Raw genomic sequence first — 24,249 nt, forward strand, 5'->3', positions numbered from 1 at the left:
TCCTTCACTAGTATTGGAAAAATTTTATTTCTCCATTTACAATCTTCCAAGAATGTTGAGAATTCCTTAGAAACAGGTCCTAGATAAATAAGAAGCTGTATTTTTATTATCCTAAGAAATAAAAAGCCAATTTCCCTACAGTCATCTACCCAAAGCCTTTCTTTGAGAAACTGTGCTACTGTGATGTTTAACATCCCACACACACTTATTTCTCTCTAACCTTATTGACCTGTCTACACAGTCTTAAAAACTCTAAGAAACAAGTCTTTTTTCCCCACAGAATTAAAAATAAATTCATGGTAGTAACAGAAAGAGACACATTCACAAGACTAATAGTTTATTTATTTTGTGTATGGTGCTGATGAAGCCTGATGTGAGCTAATTAGCATTCCTTTATGTCAAACTTCCCTATTTCTGTTGAAGCCTTTATCGTCTTCCCAGGCATCTACATTCATTTGCCAGCTTGGAATCATCCTTGATTCTTCACTTTCCCTCAAACATTGTAGCTGGGCAGTTGTCAGATCTTGTCAGTTCTACTTCCCAAAATCTCATGTACTTTGTTTCTACTCACACAACCATCACCCTCTTTCAGATCCTCATTACTTTTTGTTTAGAATATCATATGACCTTCCTAACTGGTCTTCTTACTCTTCGTCTCTCCATTCTGCAATCCATCCTCCACACACCTGCCAAGGTAATCTTCCTAAGGCTCAGATCTGGCCAGGTCAATCTGTTACTAACCTTCAGCACCTCCCTATTGCCTTTAAAAAAAGAAAAGAAAAAGAAAAAAATTGTCCTGGCACTAAATTCCCTCCACAATTTGAATCCAACATTTTTCAACTTTATTTCATATTACTCCCCATTACACACTCCACATTTCAGCCAAACTGAATTAAACTGAATTGAATTCCATAGACGCTGTACCCCTATATTCAAAGTGCATGATCACTGGCTTAAAAGGGACTCAAGAGGGATTGAACATAGATAACCCCTATTAGCCCAATTGCTCAAAGCAATTGACTTCATTTACAAAGAGCAGTATTCTTTGGGGTTAGAAGAAACCTCAGAGATCATCTAATCTAACCTCCCCATTCAGGAATCCAGCCTCCCTCTGGCCTCTGCTTAAACACTACCTGTGACAAGAAGGCATCCTTCTTGTTCCATTGTTGGACTTATAACAGCTTTTGAGAAGTTCTTCCTTATGACTGACTTATGAGGACAAAAGGGTCATACACTGACCCAGACAGGTGTTTCTCTGCATCTTGCTCTTATGTTAACAAATTAGCCAGAAATTTGGGAGGGTGGCATTCCCTTCCCTAGATCCTCTTGTGGCAGGAACAAGCAAGTTTTGACTAGAAAACTTCTGAGTACAAACCATCTTTTAAAGATATTGTATGTTTCTGGGGAGGAAAAAAGGCCCTTAGCCAAGTTCAGAACTGACTGGAACTTAGTAGATTTTGAAGCAAACTTGAGCCTTTTGGGGTTCAAGTTCGTTTATTCTTGGCAAAACATAACTTCCTGTTTCTCAGAAGAAAAAAAGCCTCATAAAAAAGGTTCCTGAGGCTTCTTGGACATCAAATGGCTCTTACAAAACAATATTTTGATGAGTTAAGTGTAAATGAATCAGAAACATGTGGATTAAATTTCCCTTAAAATACACAGGGGCTTCAAAATTAAGAGGAAAAAATGTCTGGCAAAACATGGCCTGACTCTTACCAAAAAAAGTTTGAAATAGACTTGGAGACAATGGACAAACCTAGATTTCAGGGAGGTTGACCTAACACTGGGCTTGTCCATGGCTCCCCAAGCACCTTCCTCTATTTCTCTCCCAATCTTTTCAGCCTTGTAGGACGCCTTTGCACAAATTCTGTTTGGTATCTGGAGGTCATCTGGTGCTTGTCCCACCTGATGTCCTCCACCTCCTCTATCCAGGATAGTTCAATCCCAGTCTTCCATCCCTGGACTCAGTCCACACTCCCGCCCATGGCAACACAGGGGAAATGTCAGGCAGAGAAAGAGCGGCCAGAGGAGATGAACTCCAGATACTGAGATTCTCTGTTGGTGAAAATGTCCTAACCATGAATGAGGCAGAGGCGGATGAAATTCAACACAGACCACTTCTCCCAGGAAGTTTTATTAGCTAAAATAATAAAGGCAGATGGTATAAAATATATATATATAATTTGTAATATATATAACACATAGTATATGTAATTTATAATATATATAACATGTAGTATATATAATTTATAATAATAATAATAAAAGGACAAAGGGCCAAGGTGAGACCAACTAGCCCCATTCCCTGAGTTCTTCAAAGATTTATTTTGGGGGTTTAGAGAACAAATATTCTGGGGATCTAATTTCTCCCTACATTGTTTATTTGGGCCATGTTCACAGAACTATTAAGGTATCTTAGAAGCCAAAAGTCAACTCTCGTACCTTCAGAACTGTGCAACCAACAAAACTTTTTCCTAACTGCTGGCAGAAAGTCAAGTGAATGCACTGGGCAGATGGGCCAACTCTTAATACCAGTCCTCTTCTGGCTAAGGTACATACTGTGAAACTTGTTCTGTACATTGCCACCTGGACTGGCTTTCTGCAAGAGGTTGGCCTCCTGAGAGAAGTTAAGGGAAAGGAGCCGGAAGGCTGCCAAGCAGCTTGACAAGGCAGATTTCCCTATAACTGTGCGGTGACTTCAGGTTTCCCTCCCACCCACCACTTCCTCTGATCCCACCATTATCCCTGAGGACTCATTCTGCTTCATTTCTATAGAGGATAACTAGTAAATGCAATCCAGTCACTCTCTCCTCTGCTAAAATGTGAAAGAAGAGTCTGGTGACAATCAAAAAAGAGAATTACTCTAGTCTTGGCTAAAAAGGGCATGCACTGGTCCAATATTTCTTGCTTTTGCTTACAAGCTGAGTTTCCTTTTTACCATAACTAAATGGAATCCCCGGACTTGGCACTTATCGAAACCAAGCCTTCAGTCCATCCACCAGTAATACCTAATAATGGTGCAGTAGGAAGAGTTAGGGATTTGGAGGCAGAGGACCTGGATTCAGATCCTGCCCTTGTGACTCAGCCTCTCTGAGTTGAGGTTTACTTCTCTGGAGAACCAAGGGAACTGGGATGGATGACCTCACAGGCTCCTTATAGCTCTTCATCCATGATCCAAGAATCCACTGTTTTTTCTCATGTGAAGAAGATAGCACAACTAACAATAAGATATGTTATATTAGAAAAAAATACAGAATTTGGCATCAATAGTACATGGTTTCAAATCCCAGTTCTGTCTGGGGACAGCTAGATGGTGCCATAGTACGTGGAGATAGAGCACTGGCCTGGAGTCAGGAAGACTCCTCTTCCAGAGTTCAAATTCAGCCTTAGACACTTACTAGCTTTGTGACCTTGGACAAGTCACTTAACCCTGTTTACCTCAGTTTCTTTATCTATAAAATAATTTGGAGAAGGAAATGACAAACCACTCCACTATCTTTGCCAAGAAAACCCCAAATGGGGTGAGAAAGAGGCAGACATAACTGAAATGACTCAACAGCAGCAATAAAGTTTTATTTAAAAAAAGTCACTTCTCTTTGGACCTTAAGTTTTCTCACGAGTAAAATGAAGGGATTGCACTAAATGATTTCTAAAATCTCTTCCACTTTTAACCTTCTGTGACTCTGAAGTTGCCTTCTAGTAATAGCAGTGGCTTACCCTATGCCATCCATATTCTTTCACCCAGTTCCCTGTAACACAACATGCATTTTTGAGATAGTTGACTGACTGCTTGGGGATATAGTTTTCGTTCCTATGAAACTGCCTCCTGTTGCTTTGGAGATTTCACTTAGGCCCTTTCTTGTGAAAATTGTGGCATTGTGCTTTTGGGTTGCTCATCAACTTGCTTCCCAAATTTCTAATCACTTTATTAACCCTAACAAAAAAAGTATATCCCCTGCCCAAAGTGTTGAATATCCTGTCATGGTTGTATTGTACAAACCCAAGTTCTAAGTCTCTTGCTTATAGAAATGGATTCCTAGGCTTCCAAATCCCCTACACTACTCTCAAGATTTCTTCCCTCTCTTGTCTTTCTTCCCCTTGTAGCTCCCTCCCCCAGTCTTTTGCTACTCTCTACCACAGTTCTTCTCTTTTTCTTTTTTGTTTCCTTTCCTTAAATATCTCTTTCTCCTTTTTTATCCCTCTTTCTTAATTGGCCATGATGCAAAACTGAGGAGGTTATTTTATTTTAATTGATTTAGTTATTGAATTAAGTTTCACATTCTTTGTTGTTTATGTTAGAAGAGGATAAGTTAAATGTTTTACATGAAATAAGGTAAAACAAATCAAAATCCTAAATTAATTTTTAAAAGTTTTCCTATATATGGTCCGTAATACATTTTTGTCATTTAGTGATTCTAGAGAAAAGTTCCCTAGTCATGTAAATAGTGTGCAATAATCCAGACAAGTCAATAGAAAGATCCATTCATACCTGCTAAAATACTTTATCCAAACATTAATATTGTGATCTTTTATCTAACCCTTAGATGATAATAAGTGTTAGTACCATGTTGAGGGGTTCTGAATAATTTAAGTAAAATATGGGCTTCTTCATTTAAGCATTTCACAACTTAGTAGATGTCTCTTTGATATAGAAAAGCAGACACAATGAATTTCCACTACCCACCACCAAATCAGTAGGGTGACTTAATTGACAAAGGGAGGGTTTAGGAAAAACAAAAATAAAAAGGCTTTTATAAGATTTAAGTGTTTTGTTTGTTTTCTTTGTCAGTAGAGACAAATTAAGAGATTATGGAGGAATGGAAGGCAATTTTAAGAATAAAAGACATCTGAAGATAGGCTGATGGAGAAGCATAGGTGATCTGAAATGCAATAGCAATAAGTGAGGTGGTAGGGGAAGCAGCTTCCTCGTGGTTCAAGAAAATGACGAACCCTTTTTGTCCCCAAAAGTATCCTGCAGTTAAAGACCTTAAAAAGCCTGATACTTTACTCTGTGACTCCTTAGCATCATAAAATATTAAATGGAACTCTAAAAGTAATCTAAATCAATCCTCTAATGCTCTAGAAGAGGAAACTGAAACCAGGACAGCTGGTGTGACTTGCCCAAGGTTAATAACAAGACTAAGCCTAGAACGCAAGTCTTCACATTCCCAAGGCAATAGTCTTCCCAGTCTGAAAAGTTTAAAAGAAAATTCTTTTGTTTTTAAAAATCTCTAGCTTTCTTGAAATCTGCCTCTACATCATGCAGGGTGGGAAGCACCTCACTGACATCCTTGTTTTAATACTGTCCCTTCTGTCTTCCTGGATCCTAGCCACAACTACGTCCGTGGGTCCATTACACTATACATTATCAACCTTCATCGATCAAGAAAGAAAATCAAACTGGCGGGAACACTCAGGGACAAGATTGTTCACCAGTATCTCCTGCAGCCCTATGGGCAGGACGGGCTCCAGTCAAAGTGAGTGAACTCTTTTTAATGGTGGCTCTGATCTCAGTGGCATGTACATAAGAAGTTCAAGTGTCCTAAAATAGCTCAGGAGAATGGCACTGCTACTCCCTCTCTGCCATGCAGTCAGTTCAGCATCCTATACCAAGCACCCAAAAGAATCCCAGACTCCTCACATGGAGTACTGATAGCTCTTGGTCTCTACCAGCAGGAAGCACCCTGGCTGGAGAGATGGGAGGCCTGGCCATGGGGAAATAGAAACATCTAAGGGGGCAGGCCTCAGAAGGAGGGGTTACAGGCCACTGTACAGACTGGGGAGGCAGTTCCATTCCATTCCTAATGTTTGCCAAGTTTAACAAAGCTGTAAACTTGTAGCAGGTGGTTTGCACACCCACAGCTGCCCACAAACATTTGCGCAAAATTGTTTGCTGTGTGGCTTGCATTTGGCTTCCAACTGCACAAAAAGAGACCTGACTTATGGAAGTTGCTTACTGAGACAACTTTGCCCCCATAACATCTTGGTCTTGATGCAATAGCCATCCTTCTGATCATTTGTCTGTTGATTCTACTTTCATGTGTCCTATTTTTCTCTCTTCCCAGTCATATGTATAATACTCAGGCACATTTCAGGGTATGTCTCTTTCCCTCTCCTTTTCCTATCAATCAGTGACTATTTTTAAGAACCTATGGTTTGCCAGGCACCACAATAGGCACTGAGTTTACAAAACAACTCAGAAAGAAGTAGCAGGGAATCCAGAAAACCTGGGTCTAGCTCCAGTTCTGGCATTTGCTTACTACATAACCTTGAGTTAGTCACTCAGAACTCCTAATCAATATCCTTATTTTAAAAATGGAGAAAACAATCTCTTCCCTTCCTGCTTCACAGAATTGTCATGAGAATCAAATGAGGTAATAAATGTGAAATTACCTTGTAACCTAAAAACTCTACGCAAAGCTAAAGGATGGTGATCACCTCCTAGTTCACTCTCTGCATACCTCGTGTTCATCTGCATCTTCTTTTTAGCCATTCTGGGTGTTCTTATTAATTATTGCCAATATTTTTTCTGCTTTGCCTACCCCATTTGCCCTTATCCAGTCCAAGAGTCTTATTTTGATATTGGTGCAATCCTTTGACAAGTCATCACTGGCCTCTATAGGACCAGAAGCCTGTGGTTAGTTTCCTTTGCACTCTGCCATCTGCATGTGAGGTTAGTGCGATGCCCTCCCACCACCACAGTCCTGTAGCAGCCCGTGGTGAATAAGGCAATAAGTGAGGACCCAGCACTGCCATGGGGGTGACTTTTTAGCCCTGTTCTCTACCACTGTCCCAGAACAAAATTAACCCTGAAAGTAGATTCTCCAGGGAGATCCAACACCAGAAAGATGAGGCCACCCGTGAAGGCCAGATGGTACCATGGAAAGAACATGGGCTGCAGAGTCAGAAGATGCGGGTTTGATAGGTCAGTTGTGTTTCCTCTCTAGTTTATTTGTGAAATGGGGATAGCAATAATTGTGCTATCTTCCTTCCAGGGCTGTTGGGGGTGGGGGAGGGAGGAGGCACTTCATAAATTGTAAAGAAGTCCCACGGAAGCCTTTCCCTTTTGGGAAAAACAGCAGTGGCCTGCTGAGCCTGAGTAAGATCTTGCTTTGTGAAAGTTGCCTAATTTTACCTATGGTTGTCTAGTAGCTAAAAGGCATCCTCTTAATTTCAGTTACATCCACTATCATGGTGACTCCTTTCTCTGTTTCCCAGACTGTCATAGCATCATGTTTACTTTGAGAACTCAAAAGAGGTACAGGGAGAGGTGTCTTTTCCACAGGTCCTAAAAAGGCGCACTTGATCATACCCTCTGTGATTAATGGTGTGACATGTATGTATGGTGTGGTAGAAGCAACACTAGGCTGGGAATCAGAAGACCTAGTTTCTTGTCCCAATGAGCTGTATGAGCTTGGGTTAATCTCTACCTTCCTGGATCTCAAGTTTACTAATCTGTAAAATGGAACTCTTGGGCAAGTTTATGTAATGCCACTCAAGGATGTAAGTGCCCAGGAAGAGACTGTATCACATAAATGTCTCTACATCACCCAGCAAATTGAGCCTTCTAATGCTAAACAAGAAATATGGACAGTTCTGGGATGAGAGGTTCACAAGAAGGGTGTGGGCCTGGGCATAGCAGACTAAGATGAAATTTGGAAGAAGATGCTAGGAAATTATTTCAGTCCCTTGATGTCTCTTGCTCTTTCATGTGCCTTCTAGGGCCAGACTGTGTTGTGCTCATTTTGTGCAGCAACACGAGCCCTTACAGCCCTTAGCTGTAAAGAGGTCAAGGGCACTACAAAGAGCATGGTCAGTATTATCATCCGGAGAGTCAGCAGAAACAGAGTGGATATATGGTAAATAAATTGCCCCTAAATCACCACCAGCCTTTCTTTTCTGCAGCTATGCAGTTGGTCATTTCAGGCTATGACCTAGAGATTAGGGATATACTGGTGCTATTTCATTGACAAAAGAGGAAGAAGAAACTGGGAACTCCACAGAGTTCTCTAAGCATAGCTAACAGAATATTAGGATTCATGAAATGAAATCTTGAGACCTTTAAGACTCTCTGGGGTCTCATAGAATAAGCAAACTGACACCTGCTAAGGTAAGGTAGAGCTGTCCAGGTTTATAATAAATTTCATCCCATACCACTTCAATGGATAAAACATAGAGAAGATAGATCTCTCCCAAGACAAAGGGATACAAACACAAGATCCTCTTATCCAGACTACAGAAAATGATTCAACTCCCAGCATAAACAAGTTTTGATTCTGAAAATCAAATTAATCTGAGGATTCAGTTCTCCAAAGGAAGCAATGGAATAATGCCTTGGTAAACTGGAACTTGTCCAAAAGACAGTGGCTAAGATGGTGAAAGATCTGGAAATCATGTCCTGGAAGAACCATTGAAAGAACTAGATTTGTTTGGAGAAGAAAACGGTCGACTAAGGAGAGAAATGTTTGTTTACTTCAGATATTTGGAGGGCTCTTATGTAGAAGAGGACTAGGGTAGAAGCAAAGAATTGGTGGTGTAGAGAAGCAGAATTCACCCCAACACAAGGTTGTCTGCCAACAGTGCTGTCAAAGAGAGTCTTTGCTGGTGCGAAGCTGAGTTGGATGATCAGAGATATTCTGTTTCTCCTTGGACCTAGAGCTGGAAGGACACTTAGTGGCCTTGGTCTAGCCCTTTCATTTTATAGATCCGTAACCCATGGTTTACAGAGTTTGAATGATTTGTCAAGATCGCATAAGTAGCAGAAAGAGAATTTAATCCCAGATCCTCAGCCTCCAAATTCAGTGCAGTTTAGACTGTGCTGTGCTGCCTCTACTAAGATTCTTTGTTTCTTTCCACTTGACCCCATATTTTTCCCCCAGGAGCTAGCATTAGCCATAGTTAATTTCATAGCAGCCTTCTTTTACCACAAAGCCAGCACATAAGGCTCCTGAGGAAGGAAGAGCCAGCCATAGCTCCTGGGCACACTCTCAAAGAGTACTCCACTGACCGAACTTCTAGTTGCCCTGTCCTAGACCCAGGGCCGCTCCTCTTCCTCAGCAGATCAATTGTTGAGAACAGAGCTACAGAAAAGCCCTTCTCCCCCATTTGTGTAAATCCTACCTTTATCATCTCATATGTATTTATTCAGAGCAACCTCTCATCTCTTAAGAAGGAGAGAATCAATTCTATCTTTATTAATAATCCAAATGCCAATCTTCTTGTTCTCATGTGAACAGACATCGACAAATACCATCCCAGTGAGAATGAATTCCTTCTGAATAATTATCATCTCTAGTATCTTTAAGCAACCCTTTCTTGGGATAAAACATGAAGTAGAAGTTGTTTCATTTAAGACAACCAACTTCAGGAAAAAAAGAAAGAAACGAAAACCTTCCTTGGGGAGAAGTAAAAGTATGTACTAAGAACAGGTGCTCTGTCAACCCCCAGTGCTCTTCTCTCTATGTCCCTTCCAATTCCAATTGCAGGGAAAACAATCCAGAAAATTAGAAAAGAAGGAAACAACTTTCATCACTTTGGCTTTTCCATTCTGACTGTCTGACCTGAGGGAATCAGCAGATGCACAGAATCATAAGGATGGAATAACCTTTAAAGGTCATGCAGTCCATTCCCCTATCTTCAGACAAGGCTACAACTTAGCCATCTGGACAGAAGGGTATCTATCTTATTTTTAACGACCTCTGGGAAAGAAGATTTCATAAGCTGAGTTGGTAACTAACTTCAGTAATCTCTGAAAACTTGGTCTTATGTGTAATTGAAATCCCTCCTACCACAATTTAAGTTCATTTCCTCTTATTCTGACATCAGTAGAGATGGAGAGCTGTCCAATAGTCTTTGTGCAATAATCCTTCATATATTTAAAAATAGTTATCCAGTTACTCAGCAGTGTTCTCTTGTTTGGCTAATTTCCAGTTCCTTCAATTTTCTTCATAAATCCTAACTTCTGACCTTACTTTGGTTCTTCGCTGAATGATCTCCAAATTCCCATGTCTTTCAGTCTATAAGTGGACACAGTATGATAACAAGTCTAACTTGTGTTGAATAGAAAGAGAGGATTTCCTTCTAGGTTTATAGATTTACACATTTTTAGAACTGAGAGGGTGCTTCAGAATTTTACATTTTGATTGACAAAAAATTTCAATTTAAAATTCCTCAGATATATTTTTCAATCCCAGAGCATCAGGACTCTTCACATCAAAATTTCTCCTGACCTCGTGCAACCTAGCTTCTGTTTCAACAATCCAGCTATCAGCTTCTGTGGGGATGTAAGATCCACCAACAGCCAGCACCCAGAAAGCTGCCAGCATGCTGCAAAAGCACAGGTTCTTTTGATCTGCTTAACTAAGGAAAGCAAGGTGAAGGGGTTGACAAGCTTACTTTAATTCAGCATACAAATATCATTCACTTAGTTCAGGGGAAAAAGCCAGCACCCTGAACTTCAGAACAAATACAAACAAATTACAAACATGAACAGACAGACCTTGTCTGATTCAAATCCCAATACATAGTTACCAGAGTTTAACAAAGTCCCAGCATTCGGGTTACAAGCTGGAGGGCCCTTAGCTACAGCTACCCGGAGTCTCTGCATCAGCACACCAGCACAAGTGAGAGCCCTAAACAAATTACAAACATCGACAGACAGACCAAATGCAGATTCATAGTTACCAACATCTAGGTTCAGCCCAGGAGCTCAGAACAAGGGCTGGCCCAGAGTCACACGTGCCACCACTGCTGTGGGAAAGATCTCCAAAGAAGAGAAAGCCAACCCCTGGTTTTATATCTTTTTCAGCATCAGGGGTGAGTCACTCATGCAACTCACCCATGTGACCTAAAATCGTCACAAAGAGGTGACTTAAACCCACGTGGTCTAAGAGCCTCTGATGTCCCAAACCTATCACTCAAACTCATTTGTAAATTAGGCCCTCCCCTGAGTTAGCCCCACCTTGGGCCCTACCTTTGTTACCAATCCACACCCACATAGGTTTTACACCTAATGGGGGTTTAGGCCTGGGGCTTAGCACCTAGTAAGGCTCATTGAAATACACTGAATTACTCAAAGAAAACAAAGGCCATTTTGCTTTCCAACATGCTTCTAGCTTCTGTCACCTCCTTTGGAGCAGACTGACATAGCACCGAGTTTCTTAGACTGTTTCTCCATCATTGCCTTTCTCGACCTCTCTGCAACCTTTGACATTGTTCATCAACTTCTCCTAAACAATCTCTTTCAAGACATTACTGTCTGTTGGTTCTCCTGCGTTTGTCTGAAGTCTCTTTCTCAGTTTCCTTTGCTGAACCTTCATCCAAGTCATTCCCACTAACTATAGGTGTCCCCCAATGCCCTATCTTTGGCCTTCTTCTGTTCTTCCTCTATACTAAGCCCATCTCTTCTGCTTTGGGAATATTAAATTCCAAGATTTCCTAAATTCCAATGATCTTATTATCAGCTCTATGCAGGTGATTCCACACATATGTATGTGTGTGTGTGTGTGTGTACATATATATATATACACACACACACATATATATATGTTTATGTATATATATATATATATATATTTCTCAAGTATATACATGTATATATGTATAGATAATAGCCCTACTTTTTCTCCTAATTCCAGTCTTGTATTTCCAGCTGTCTTTTAGCTGTCTCAAATTCAATATGCCATAGGCATCTTAAACTGAATATATCCAAAATAGAATTAATGATCCCCAAAACCCTGCCCTTTTCCATTTTTTCTTTTTGTCAGAGACACTGCCATCCTTGACTCTTCACACTGCCCCCACATATGCAGTCTGTTACCAAATCTCACTGTTTCTACCTTCACATCATCTCTCACATATATATCCTTCTCTCTTTTCATACAGCCTCTACTCTGAAGCCACTACCTTCAGGCTCTCATTATCTCTTACTGGACTACTGCAATAGCTATAGGGTTGATCTCTCTTTATTGGAATCCATCCTGCACTCACATGCCAGAGTGACTTTTCTGAAGTATAGGTCTAACTATGTTACTGCTTCCCCCACCCGCACTCAGCCAACTCCAGAGGCTCCCTATTACCTGTAGGATCAAATATAAAATGCTCTGTTTGGCACGTAAAACCCTTCACAGTCTGGTCCCTTCTCACCTTGCCAGTCTCCTTTACATCTGTCCATATACCCTACGATCCAGCCACACTGACCTTCTTGCTAGTTCTCATACAAATATTCTATCTCCCTACTCCATGCCTTTTAATTGGCTCTCCTCGTGCTTGGAACTCTCTCCCTTCTCACCTCTTCCTCCTTCCTTCTAGACTCAGCTCAAATCTCATCTGCTGCAGGAAGCCTTTCTTTGCCACTACCACCCCAGTCCATTCCCTCAGGGATTAACTTCCATTTACACTATATACATATGTGTGTGTGTATGTGTGTGTGTGTGTGTGCATATATATATATATATGTATATATATATATATATCTTGCATGTTCATAGGTTATATTCATGTTATTTTCATATTATTCATATATTCATAGTTATTTTCATGTTATTTCTCCCATTAGAATATGAACTCTTTGAGGGGAAAGACCGTGTTTTTGCCTTTCTTTGTATCCCCAGTGCTTAGCATAGTACCTAGCACATGGTAAGCACTTAATAAATGTTGTTTACTGCTGACTGACAAGCTGACCTTTGCAAGTTTAAAAATACTATTTTCATTTTTTATTTAACAAACACTTATTATTCCTGGAACTCTTCTCTCTTTTGTCTCTTCTCTCTCCCTCTCTCTACACTTTCAGAGATGTTATCAATTGTTATGGATTCAGACATAGTCTCCAGGCAGACTACTCTTAGATCTATCTATCCAGCCCCAGTCTCTCTCCTGAATTTTAGTCACATATTGCTGTCTACCACTTGGATTTCTTGACCTGGATGTATTACAAGCATCTCAAACCCAAGATGTCCAAAACATATCTTTCCACCAAAAGTCTTCTCTCCTCCTAACTTCTCTATTTCTCTTAAGGCCACTACTATCCTTTCAGTAACCTAAGGCTAAAATCTTGAACTCTCAACTCTTCTCTCTTCATCCCAAACACTGAATCAGTTGCCAAGTCTTATAAACTCTACCTCTCGCATCCATCCCCATCTTCTCTGTTCACATGGCCACTACACTAATTCAGGTCCTCATCACCCCTTTCCTGTACTATATAATAAATGTATTTATATATATATATATATATATACATATATATACATATGTATATATGCATTTATCATCTTTAAGTCCTCTGGAGACACAGTTTATCATTGCATTGCTTATAGTTCTTATAGTCTTTCAAAGTTGTTTTTCTTTACAATGTTTCTGTCCTTGTATAAATTACTCTCCTGGTTCTGCTTATTTCATGTTGCATCTATTCATATTACCCAGGATTCTCTGAAATTATCTCTTTTATCCTTTCTTATGACACAAAAATATTATATTATATTCACATGCAATTTGTTCAGCCATTCCCCAGTGGTCTAAGAAATAATCTGATGTACCCCTTTAGATTCTAATTCTTTTCTTTTCCTCTTTAATCCCACCTTTAGGATCATGGATTTTGTTTTGCTTGTAGCTGTACCCTCCCTGATATTACTCTCCCTTTTTATCCTTCCCTTCCCACACTCCCACTTATCTCACTGGTGAGTTTGATGTACTTCTTGCCCATTTAAGATAAAAGTGAGGTTCATCACAATCACAATCCTTTCTTCACATTTGCATACTCTTCTCATACACATAATTATGAGAAATAGCAAGTATTATGCCCTTTTTTCTTTTATAATTGCATATCCCTTTAACCTTCCTTCTCTTTCCACCCTTAAATCCCTGAGAACCAAACCAATTCACCTCCCAGGACTTATGTTTCTTGTATTTAACTCCCTAAATAACCTTTAAAGACATTAAAATTCTAAAAGAAGACTTGTTTCTTCTCCCCAATTAGAGCATTAACACTACATCATCATACAGGCCTTTCCAGTAGGTCAAATAAATTTACTTTTCAGGATTTTTCTACTTTTGTGTTGGCATTTTAAAGTTCCTACTCAATTCTATTCTTTTCATTGGAAATTCTTGAAAGTACTCTGCTCCATTAAAGGTCCATTTTCCCCTGTAGGATTATATACAGCTTTGTAGGGTATATTATTTTTGGTTGTAAGTCCATCTCTTCTGCTTTTGGAATATTAAATTCCAAGATCTCATCTCATGTATAGTAGAACCTTCTAGGTTTCTATGATTATTTGATACTTGAACTGCTTCTTTCTAATGGGTACTGTATTTTTTTGACATGGAAGTTCTGGATTTTAGCTAAGACATTCTGAGAATTTTCCTTTTGGAGTTCCCTTTAAGAGGTGACTGATGGATTCTTTCTAACTTCACTTTGCCCTTTGTTTGTAATAGATCTTAGAATTTTTCTTTTATGACTTCTTGAAATATGGTGTCCAGGATTTTTGTCTTAGTTTTCAGGAAGTTCAATGATTCTAAATTATCTTTCCTTGACCCATTTTTCAGGTCAGTTGTTTTTAATATCAGATATCCTATTTTTTCTTCTATTTTTTCAGTCTTTTAATTCTAATTTCTTGCTGTACTTTAGAATCAGTGATTTCTCTTTGATCTATTCTAGTTTTCAATGAATCTGTTACTTGAGTATGGTTTATCACTTTCTCTTCTAAGCTGTTTATTCTCTCTCTAATTCTTTCCTCCAAAGATTTTATTTTATTTTTAATCTCTTTGTTTCTTATAGGTATTCACATGGTCTTTATGGAAAATACACTTTCCCTTTCAGTCTCTACTTACAGTTGTTATAAAGTTATTCTCCCCCCTTTTTGGAGGTCTATAGATCTACAATTTTTTAGACCAGTTGAGATTTTCTTTGGTTTATTGATGTCTTCAGCTTCAGTTTGTTTGTATTTGTCCCATCTCTGTGAGGACAGGTACTATTTACTTCATAAAAGTCCACTTCCTCTGTCCAATAAATATTAACTATTTGCACTGCACTCACACTAAAAAACAGACAGCACAAGGATAGTAACAAGGAGAGAAATAGATGGCAATTCATTTGACAAAGATGTGAACTATTAACTCAGTGAGAGTACAGAGTGCAATGTTCTTCCCACAAAAAGCCAATATAATCTGAAGCTGTATAAACAAAAGTAAATGGAATACTGAGGAAGAGGATAATCCCACTGTACCCAGTATAGCTCAAATCATATTTGGGAGTATTGTGCTCAGTTCCATGAGGCGCTGACAAGCTGGTGGGAGCATGCCTAGAGAAGAGCAGGCAGCAGGTTGATCCAGGGGCTTTGGAACCAGCACATAGAACAGTGTAAGGAACTGAAAGTGTAGCCTGGACCTGTCAAGATCTTACCTTTCCTTAAAAAAGTTTTGCTTTCTCTTGACCTTGCCATCTCTCAAGCTATCACTCTCTCTTTCCTTTTTCAACTAAACTACTAGAAAAAGCCATCTACACATTCCTTGCCTTCACTGTCTTCTCTTACTTACCTCTTTAACCTCTTATGGTCTCATTGATGACCCCAGCACTTCACTGAAACTACTCTCTCTAAGGTTACCAGTACTCTCTTAATTATTGAATCCAGTGGAATATTTTTAGTTCTCATCCCTCCTGACACATCAGCAGCTTTTGACACTATTAACCATCCTCTCCTCCTGCACACTCTGTCCTCCCTCAGTCTCCTTGACACTACTTTTCTGGTGTTTCTCCTACTTTTATGACCATGTCTTTCCAGAGTCCATTCCTGAATTATCCTCCGTCCTAACTCTGTGTAAGGCCTTCACAGTTCTGTCTTAGACCCTCTTTTATTTTCTCTTAATAATGTCATACTTCTCATAGGTATAATTTTCATCTGAAGATGACTCCCAGAGCATTATTTATAGTCCTAATCTTTCTCCTTAGTTCCTGTGCCACCTCATCAGCTGCCAGCTAGACAACTCAATGTATATTCCATAGGTACCTCAGACTAAAAGTGTACAAAACAGAACTCATTATTTTCCCCCTTAAACTCAACCTTCCACCAGTTATTCCTGTTTTTATTAAGAGTTCTACCAACCTTCCAGTCAGTCAGGTCTGACACCTTTCAGTTATCCTCAGTTCTTCTTTATCCCCCACCCTGCCCCACTCAGTAAGTGGCCAAATCTTGGTGATCCTGGCTCCACATTTCCTGCATCTTTTCCCTTCTCTCCACTCACAAAGTTATCACCCTAGTTCAAGTCATCATCTCTCACCTAGGTGACAGCCTCCTACTCAGATGCCCTGCTTTCAGTCTCTCTCTGTTCTCCAATCCATCCTACACACAGCTGTCAAAATGACACGTGCCTGACCATAGGACTCCTCTATTCAAAATCTGTCAGTGTCTCTTGCCTCTAGGATAAAATACAAACTCCTTGGTTTAGCATTTGAAACTCTTCACAGTTTGGCTCTAGCCTGGCTTTACAGACTTATTTCATGTTACTCTTCTCCCTGTACCCTGTGTTCTAGCCAAAATGGGCTCTTTTCTGTTCCCCAAAGTCTGCCTCTTAGAATCTCAAGTTCACTCATGTTCCATTTCCTATGGGAAACCTCCCCTGATCCCCACCCAGCTGTTAGCATTCTGTCTCTCCTAATATTATCTTGTATTCTCTTATATATTAATTTGTTTTTAACACACAGAATAAAATGTAAGCTTCTTGGGGGCAGGGGAAGAGACTTGAGGTCAGGAGAACCGCTAGGAACCCTCTGCAGTAGTCCAGGCAAGAGGTAATGAAGCTGGAACTAATGCCTCTGTGTGAGTAGAGGGAACAGATCACATGTGAGAGATTTCATATAGATAGCTAGATCTGGCAAATGATTAGCTATGCGGAGTGAGTGAGAGTAAGAAATCAACAATGACACTGAGGGCGGCCAATCAGTAAACATTTATTAAGCACCTACTATGTGCCCTAAGCGCTGGGAATACAAAGAAAAGTTCTAAGATATTCCCTGCCCCTTGAAGAGCTCACAATCTAATGGAGAAAGCACACAGAAAGAAGCTACAAAGCTGGGAGGAAGAGGGATTTGCCCAGTGGGGGCCATGACCAATCCTCCAGCCCCATGGAGGCCCTGAGGAGCCCAGGACCTTAGAGGATCTGGGAGGGGCTCTCTGATGTGGAAGAAGGGAGGGGCAGGGTAATGGGGAAGTGTAAGTTTCACAAAGATGATGAGTTTCTGGAGACAATAATAAAATGTTTATTGACTGACTGAGGTTATGAACCTGGGGCTCTGGAACAGGCCTGCACAACATATGGCCCATGAGCCACTTGCGGCCTACCAAAGGATTTTGGGAGGCCTGTGAAAAATGTAGAGGATGTAAAAAAAAAAAGTAAAAACAAAACGAGTACTTTGTCTGTGCCCCACTTAACCCGCCTCTACTAGTCACTATTGTGCTGTCATGTAACTTGGCTGGTGGGTGGCCACTGTGCACGCTCTCTTGTTTGTCACATGACTTGTGGCAACCAATCATCATCAGTCTGTCTCTAGTCTGAGAGGAGGGAGAGTCGTATCTTTTCACTGTTCTCAATTGTTACTAAATGCAAATAGTAAGAAAGCCTGAAAAATGTATTAACGCTTGTACCACTTAGCAAAGTAAGGTTTTTTTTAACATTAATGTGATTTCATGATAATAAAAACTTAAGTAATAAGTGTAATTAATTGATTATTAATTGAAATTTCCTTTTTCTTAAATATGGTTTATTTGTAAAATAGTTTAATCATTAAATATACCTTTACTTGGAAAGTGAGCCACTAAAAATCTATCTGCAGCCTGAAGAACTTTAGCCTACTTTAATTTTGGCCTCTACCTACTGCCAAGTTGTGCATGTCTGCTCTAGAAGAATGGTGACATCTTTCCAGAGAAAAACAGATACAGGGAGCTGCAGCCACAGAGAGCTACTTAATTCTGATTTTGATACGACTAATAGCATGTCTGCTCTAGAAGAATGGTGACATCTTTCCAGAGAAAAACAGGTACAGGGAGCTGCAGCCACAGAGAGCTACTTAATTCTGATTTTGATACGACTAATAGAGGTTTGATATGAAAGATAAAGAAGAAAGTAATGAGAGTACCTAGCTCCCCTACAGCGCAGGGCTCTGAAAGAACTGACATATATGATTACTTATATACTGTCATTTATCTTTGAAAGAATGAGGTGTCTGAGATAGGTACCACAGGATTGGAGAAGAGCCAATGTTACAGTTGTCCAAAACCTGCTCCCCCCAAAAAAAATAAATAAAAGGAAGAAAATGGTAAATATAAACTTTAAGGAAGTAAGCTTGACACCATTTCCTGGAAAAATTCTAGAACATATCATTAAAGAGTGTGAACATTCTGAAAAAGATGGCATGATCACGAAGAACCAGCTTCATGGTTTTATCAAGAATAGATCTTACCAATGAATTTCATTTTCAAAAACAGAACCCTGTTTTTGGTAGGGTTGTTGAAGGTAATCCAGGGAAGTGTGGTAGATATTATTTGCCTAGATTTTAGCAAAGGCCCCTCTCTCTCTCTCTCTCTCTCTCTCTCTCTCTCTCTCTCTCACACACACACACACACACACACACACACACACACACTCACACACCACACATCATTTCATGCATTCTTATGGAAAGAGTAGGATAGGGTGGACTTGGATTCAGAACTGGTTGAATGTTTAGAACCAAAAAAGTAGTTGTTGGTTTGATGTCAACTTGGAAAGAAGTCTTCAGTGAAGTGTCCTGAGATCTTTGCATGCTCCTATGCTGCTTGACATTTTAATCAGTGACTTAAAGGAATAATAGCATATTTATAAAATTTGAAAAATTACACAAATTGAGAATGAGTCAAGATCTGGAAGTGTCTCACCAGAAAAGAAGAGTAGGCTGGATTTAATAAAGTGAAATTTAATAAAAATAATCACTTTTATGTAGCACTTTAAAGTTTATAAAATACTTTTAATATATTATTTCACTTGAGCCTGATAACATCTCTATGAAGTATGTACTACAGATATTATTTCCATTTCATATCCAAGAAAACTGGGATTCACAGAGTGATTTGCCTGTGCTCTCCTAATCTTTGTCCAAGGCAAGATTCAAGCCCAGGTATTCCTGACTCCAGCGCCCCTACATAATATTGTTCATGTAAAGTTTTACACGAGTTCAAAATGTTACCTTCACAAATATAAGATGCGGAAGGCATGACGAGACAGGTAAGCCTCTTAAAAAGATATGAGGATCTTAGGGAATTGAAACAACATGAATCAACAATGATTTGGCAACCAAAAAAAAGACCCTAATGCAATCCTAGGGTCTATGAAGGGAGACAGTGGAGTCCAAGACTAGGGACATTGCTGTCTTGCTGTACTGGCCTTGTCAGATAACAAGGAATGCTGTGTTCAGATCTAGACACTACTATTCAGGAAGGCCCATACTTAACCGAAGTGATTGTATCATATGTATAAGTACATATACATGAGATTATAAATGTTTAGATGAGAGAAAAGAGGACTTGTGGGTTAAAACAGCCATCTTTGAGTATTTGAAGGGATGTTACCAGGAGGGGACTCATTCTTAGTCCCAGAGAGCAACACTAGAAACAATAGGTAGAAATTTCAAAAAGGCAAATTTAGAATGATATCAGCACAAACATCCTAACAATCAGAGTTAATCGGATATAGAATGGGCTGCCTCTGCAGATAGTAGGCTCACCCTCACCAGAGCCCTTCAGACAAAGACTGGACAGCCCCTCCACAGGCAGGGTGGATAGAAGATTCTTGTTCAGGCCTAGATTACATCTAAGGGTTCTGAGAGTTACTTCTAGCTCTAAGATTCTGTCATAGCATAACATGGAATATTGAATTCAATGAAAGACCACAGTAATCATAACTAGCTGGTAGCTGCTCTGCTTACAGCTTTATCCACCTACTATCTCTGCAGCTAATACATTAGCTTGTGTTTTCTTCCAGTAGCTAGAAATACGAAGATGAAAAAAATGATTGAATCTCTTCCATCAGGGAACTTACAGTCTTTTAGAGGGGATGACAAGGTGGGCTACATGCAAAGGGGAGTGCTAGACAGTGTGAGAAGAGAGAGATCCCCTTGGAGGAGGAGGGAAGTCCAGGGAAGGCTTCTTGTAGGAGGAACGTAAATGGTCCCGGAAGTCCAAGTGTGGGGGATGATGGACAGCCTATATCAATGTGTAGAATTTGGGAACCCATGCTGAAGGAATATAAAGGAAAGTACAATGACATGAAGCTAAAAGGGAGGTCACTCGCTATGTAAACGTTTATGGTGCTCTGACAAGACTGGATATAGAAAAACGAGGCTCTCTATGCACTAGTACTAAATCTTGTAAACAAAACTAGTAAATAAATCTTGTCATAAATATAAGGAAAAGATGGAAAATGGATCAACAAGACTAGCTACCTAAAGCTTTGTCTTCTGGGATCATTTTCACTCTTTTGTTATTTTCTTAAAAACTTTTGTCCAGCCACTGCATCCTAGAGAGAGATCGCAGTTATTAGAAGATATGTTTATAGAAAAAAAGACTATTAGAATCACAAAAATTGAATTTATGGAAGTACATGGTCTAGTTCACAGAGATCCAGCCTTAGAGTCAGGAAGACCTGAATTCAGAGCCTGCCTCTCACATATAAATACTGTTTGTGCCAGCCTTGGGCATTGAACCTCTTAGTGCCATTGGCAATTCCCTAAAACTAGAAATTGAAGAAAACAGTGCTAACCCACATTACCATTGTGGGTTCCATCAAAAGGAGTTCCCTATACCAAAGTAATGTTTTAAAAATTAGATTTTAATAGGACCTCTCACAAAGTGTAGCAGTCCCTTCTATAGCATCCCTGACAATTGCCTCCAGTATCATGAATCTTCTCTGTCCGTCCTTTGTTTTCAAAGAGGACCATGACATCAGGGAGATGATAATATGACTTGCAGTTGACTTGGATTTGAGTGGGGGAGGCTGTGCAAGGTCACCAGCCTCACTTTCTCTTCCAGAGCCATCTGGGTCCAGTGGTCAGATATTCATCAGGATGACTGGAGCTCAGGATGCAGTGGGATACCATGGCCCTTTTAGCCTAAAGCCGTTTCAGGTTCTCACCCAGAGTGAGGTAACCCCCATTCAGTGAACCAGGCCTCTTTAAGAATTGAGGCAAGGGATGGCCCCTTTAATTAAAAAAAATCTTACTTCCTAACAACAGTAGCCCATTCTACTCTTAGTTGACTCTGATTGTTAAAAAATTTCTTCTAATGTTGAGCCAAAATCCTTTCCCTTGAAATATCTGCCTTTTCTATGCAAACCAATATAGGATGCCCTTAAATATTTGAGAACCTTTCAGATATTTAGAGACAGTTACCATGACTCCCTATGTATTGTCCTCCTTCGATTTCCTTCACCCTTTCTTTTTAGCGCACCATTCTTTGATTCTTCCTCAGCATTGTTGACTTAGAAGCCATTAGCCACCTTTCACAGAACCATTCCTGATTTATTCTTTAATTTTCCCAACTATAGGACAACTTCCTTGATGAAGTTTAAGAAAGAATGGGAATGTGAAACATTACAATATTTCCTTTGATGGCTTTTTCAGATTGGGTTGATATGACAGATTAAAAGCCCAGTAGCGATGGTGTTCTTTCTGAGAGATACGAAGAGACCTGTTTTGTTTTATTTAATGATTTCAGAATATCAGAAGGAAAAGGTTCTGGACCTTTAGGAAGTCACAGCCTTTCCCAAAGGGCTAGAGTCCTTTGTGAGTTGCAGCATTAGGGAGAGGTACTATTGAATTACCTGAATCATTTTTAAAAATAGATTAGTCACTCAGCACAAAGAGAAAATGTAAAGGTTTGGCAGAGGGCAGATAAGACAGCATAGAGAAGAAAGGAATGAAGAACCAATTGGGGTATTTTTGAGCTTAGAGAGAGTTGCTATGTTGTGTTAAGGAGATAATTAACATTTATATTATAAAGAGGAGCTGAGTTCCAGTGGGGAACTTCTAAGACTATTATCAGAATCCATGAAAAGGGTCACAGGGCAACTTTAGGAGGAAAAAAGTAAAAGACAAGTAAACATTTAGGGAAGCAACCCTTCTAACAGTTGAGTTAATGAGAAAATACCAATTTAATTTCAGAGATTTGTGTTTCTTTTAACTCTTACTTATAAATAGAAATAGAAGTAACCAATTATGTACTATTTTCTAAATAAATGTACTTATTTTTCTATATTAAAAACATAGCTGAATATATCATGAAGTGCCATACGTACTTTTCTCAGTTACCCGTACCTGAGGTAAGCTTAATAATTTTTGCCCTTGCTGCCTTAATCAGATACAGTGTTCACTATCATAGCAGCTATCTGAGATGCAGACATAGTAAGTACTTAAGAAAGATTTTTAAAACCTCCATAGGACTTTCTGTGAAAACTCAACCTATTTCCAGCGACAAAAACATTACAGATAGTTGGCAGTACAGATGCTTTTCTCCAGTGAATGTCTAGGGACGAGTTTATGGAAGTTCTTCTTAATCAGTTTTACAGAAAGCTGCACACACCCAGGGACAAATCTCCCTGGTTTATATTGCAAAACAGGCTAGAACAGTGTTTCATTTGGAGAAAAAGAACTAAATGATGCAGTACTTTTGAAAGAGCAGGAATATTTGCCTCGTGCCCAATCAAGTAGATCGCTTTTCTTTTGAACCCTCTAAGTCTCACTTTTAGATCCCAAACTTGGGCCCCTATCAAGAGTGTCCCAAAGGAGTCAAATGAAGTCCTCTTTCATTGAAATTTAGCCATCATTTTTCCTATTTAAAAGAAAAAGGGATGTTGCTTTTTTCCTTTCCCTATAAACCCAATTCAGATAGATTCTCCAGGCCCCTCCCCAGAATCCTTGAACAGCATCCCAGATGATTGAAGCCTTTGATTTCTCCCAGATTTCAATCTGGATTCATGCAGGAAGCCATTTTGCCTGGGGTGTAAGTCCATTAAAGTAAAAGCAATAGGAGCTGTTTCTCACTGTATGTGGTGGGAAAAGAGCTTTAGCTCCCCAAAGGTTCTCCTTCATCAGGTTCCCAGATTATTAATGTGCAGATTGACAGACAGATTAAAGGATTATAGCAGGCACTTGCACACGGTTAATCCTAATAAATGCTTATTGACTGGCATCCTAAAACAAAATGTTTGAGAAACCTCTCCACAACAGACCACATTTTCCTGTGCCCCACCCACAGTAACTTATCTTCCTGACTGAATGTTCATTTTGGCTGTAGTTTTCTTCTTCCTTGAACCATAGACCAGCCTTTCCTCCTGGCTGCAAACCAAGAGCAAGCAGCCAGGCTTGGGCTTCAATTCTTTCTTAGTTGAGCCTAGCTGTAGGGGACAATGGCAAATGTACAAGATCCCTCGGGTGCCTTCTAGTTCCAACAGTCTGTGATTCAGTGTACTTACTGTAACAGGACTATACTTCTAACTAACCAATTCTGAATAGGATGATAGAAGCAGGAGAAGTTAGGTTGTAATAAGTAATTTCATGACACTTCCCAGCTCCATAGTCCCCCAGGCTGAGCTCCATAGCTGTGGTTAAGGAGGCATGGAAGGAGAGTACTACTCCTTGGAAATCTTAATTGAGAGAGTTCCCATAGTCCTTCATGTTCATGTTCCCCGAACTTACATTTCTGCCTATAATAGAGCAGGCAGTTGATGAATATTTGTTAAATTGATTCAAATTGAGTCAAATTCCCTTGGCTACAAAAGTAACTTAAAGCCTATGGTCAGTTACTTCCCTTCTCCTGGGTAGTGTTGGAGGGAGAGAAAGAGGGAGAGAGCTTGAACTCTCAAGACTGCATCGATCACCCACTGTTAGGAACCATATCCACTTTGTTAATGACCATTTTGCCAACTTCTCCTGCCTGTACTGATCCACAGAACAGTCCACAGAAGCCTTCTCTCTGAGTCCCTTGCACCGTTACAAAGTTAAGCACCCTGACATGTGGCTTGAATCACATCAGTCTCCTGCTCAACAATCTTTGAAGCTTCCCAGTTGCCAACTGAATAAAGTCCCAAAACTGAATAAAGACAAACTATTTGTCATTCAGAGCCCTCCACAACCTGACTCCAACTAATGCCTTATCTCACAGTATTCTCACATAGTAATGTGTACTTTAGCCAAATTTAACTAACTGCCAAAGGCAATCAAAGAAGTCCCAT

General features: G+C 39.7%; 1 protein-coding gene across 1 annotated transcript in view; it reads left to right on the forward strand.

The window, feature by feature from the left end:
• Positions 1-24,249, forward strand: part of HPSE2 (heparanase 2 (inactive)) — a 746,397-nt gene that overhangs the window by 709,770 nt on the left and 12,378 nt on the right. The window contains exon 11 of the mRNA XM_036736909.1: positions 5,331-5,477. Coding sequence (XP_036592804.1) covers positions 5,331-5,477 — 147 coding nt within the window. The remainder of the gene's footprint in view (positions 1-5,330; positions 5,478-24,249) is intronic.

This window comes from Trichosurus vulpecula, chromosome 8 (assembly GCF_011100635.1).
Source record: "Trichosurus vulpecula isolate mTriVul1 chromosome 8, mTriVul1.pri, whole genome shotgun sequence".
Lineage (NCBI taxonomy): Eukaryota > Metazoa > Chordata > Mammalia > Diprotodontia > Phalangeridae > Trichosurus > Trichosurus vulpecula.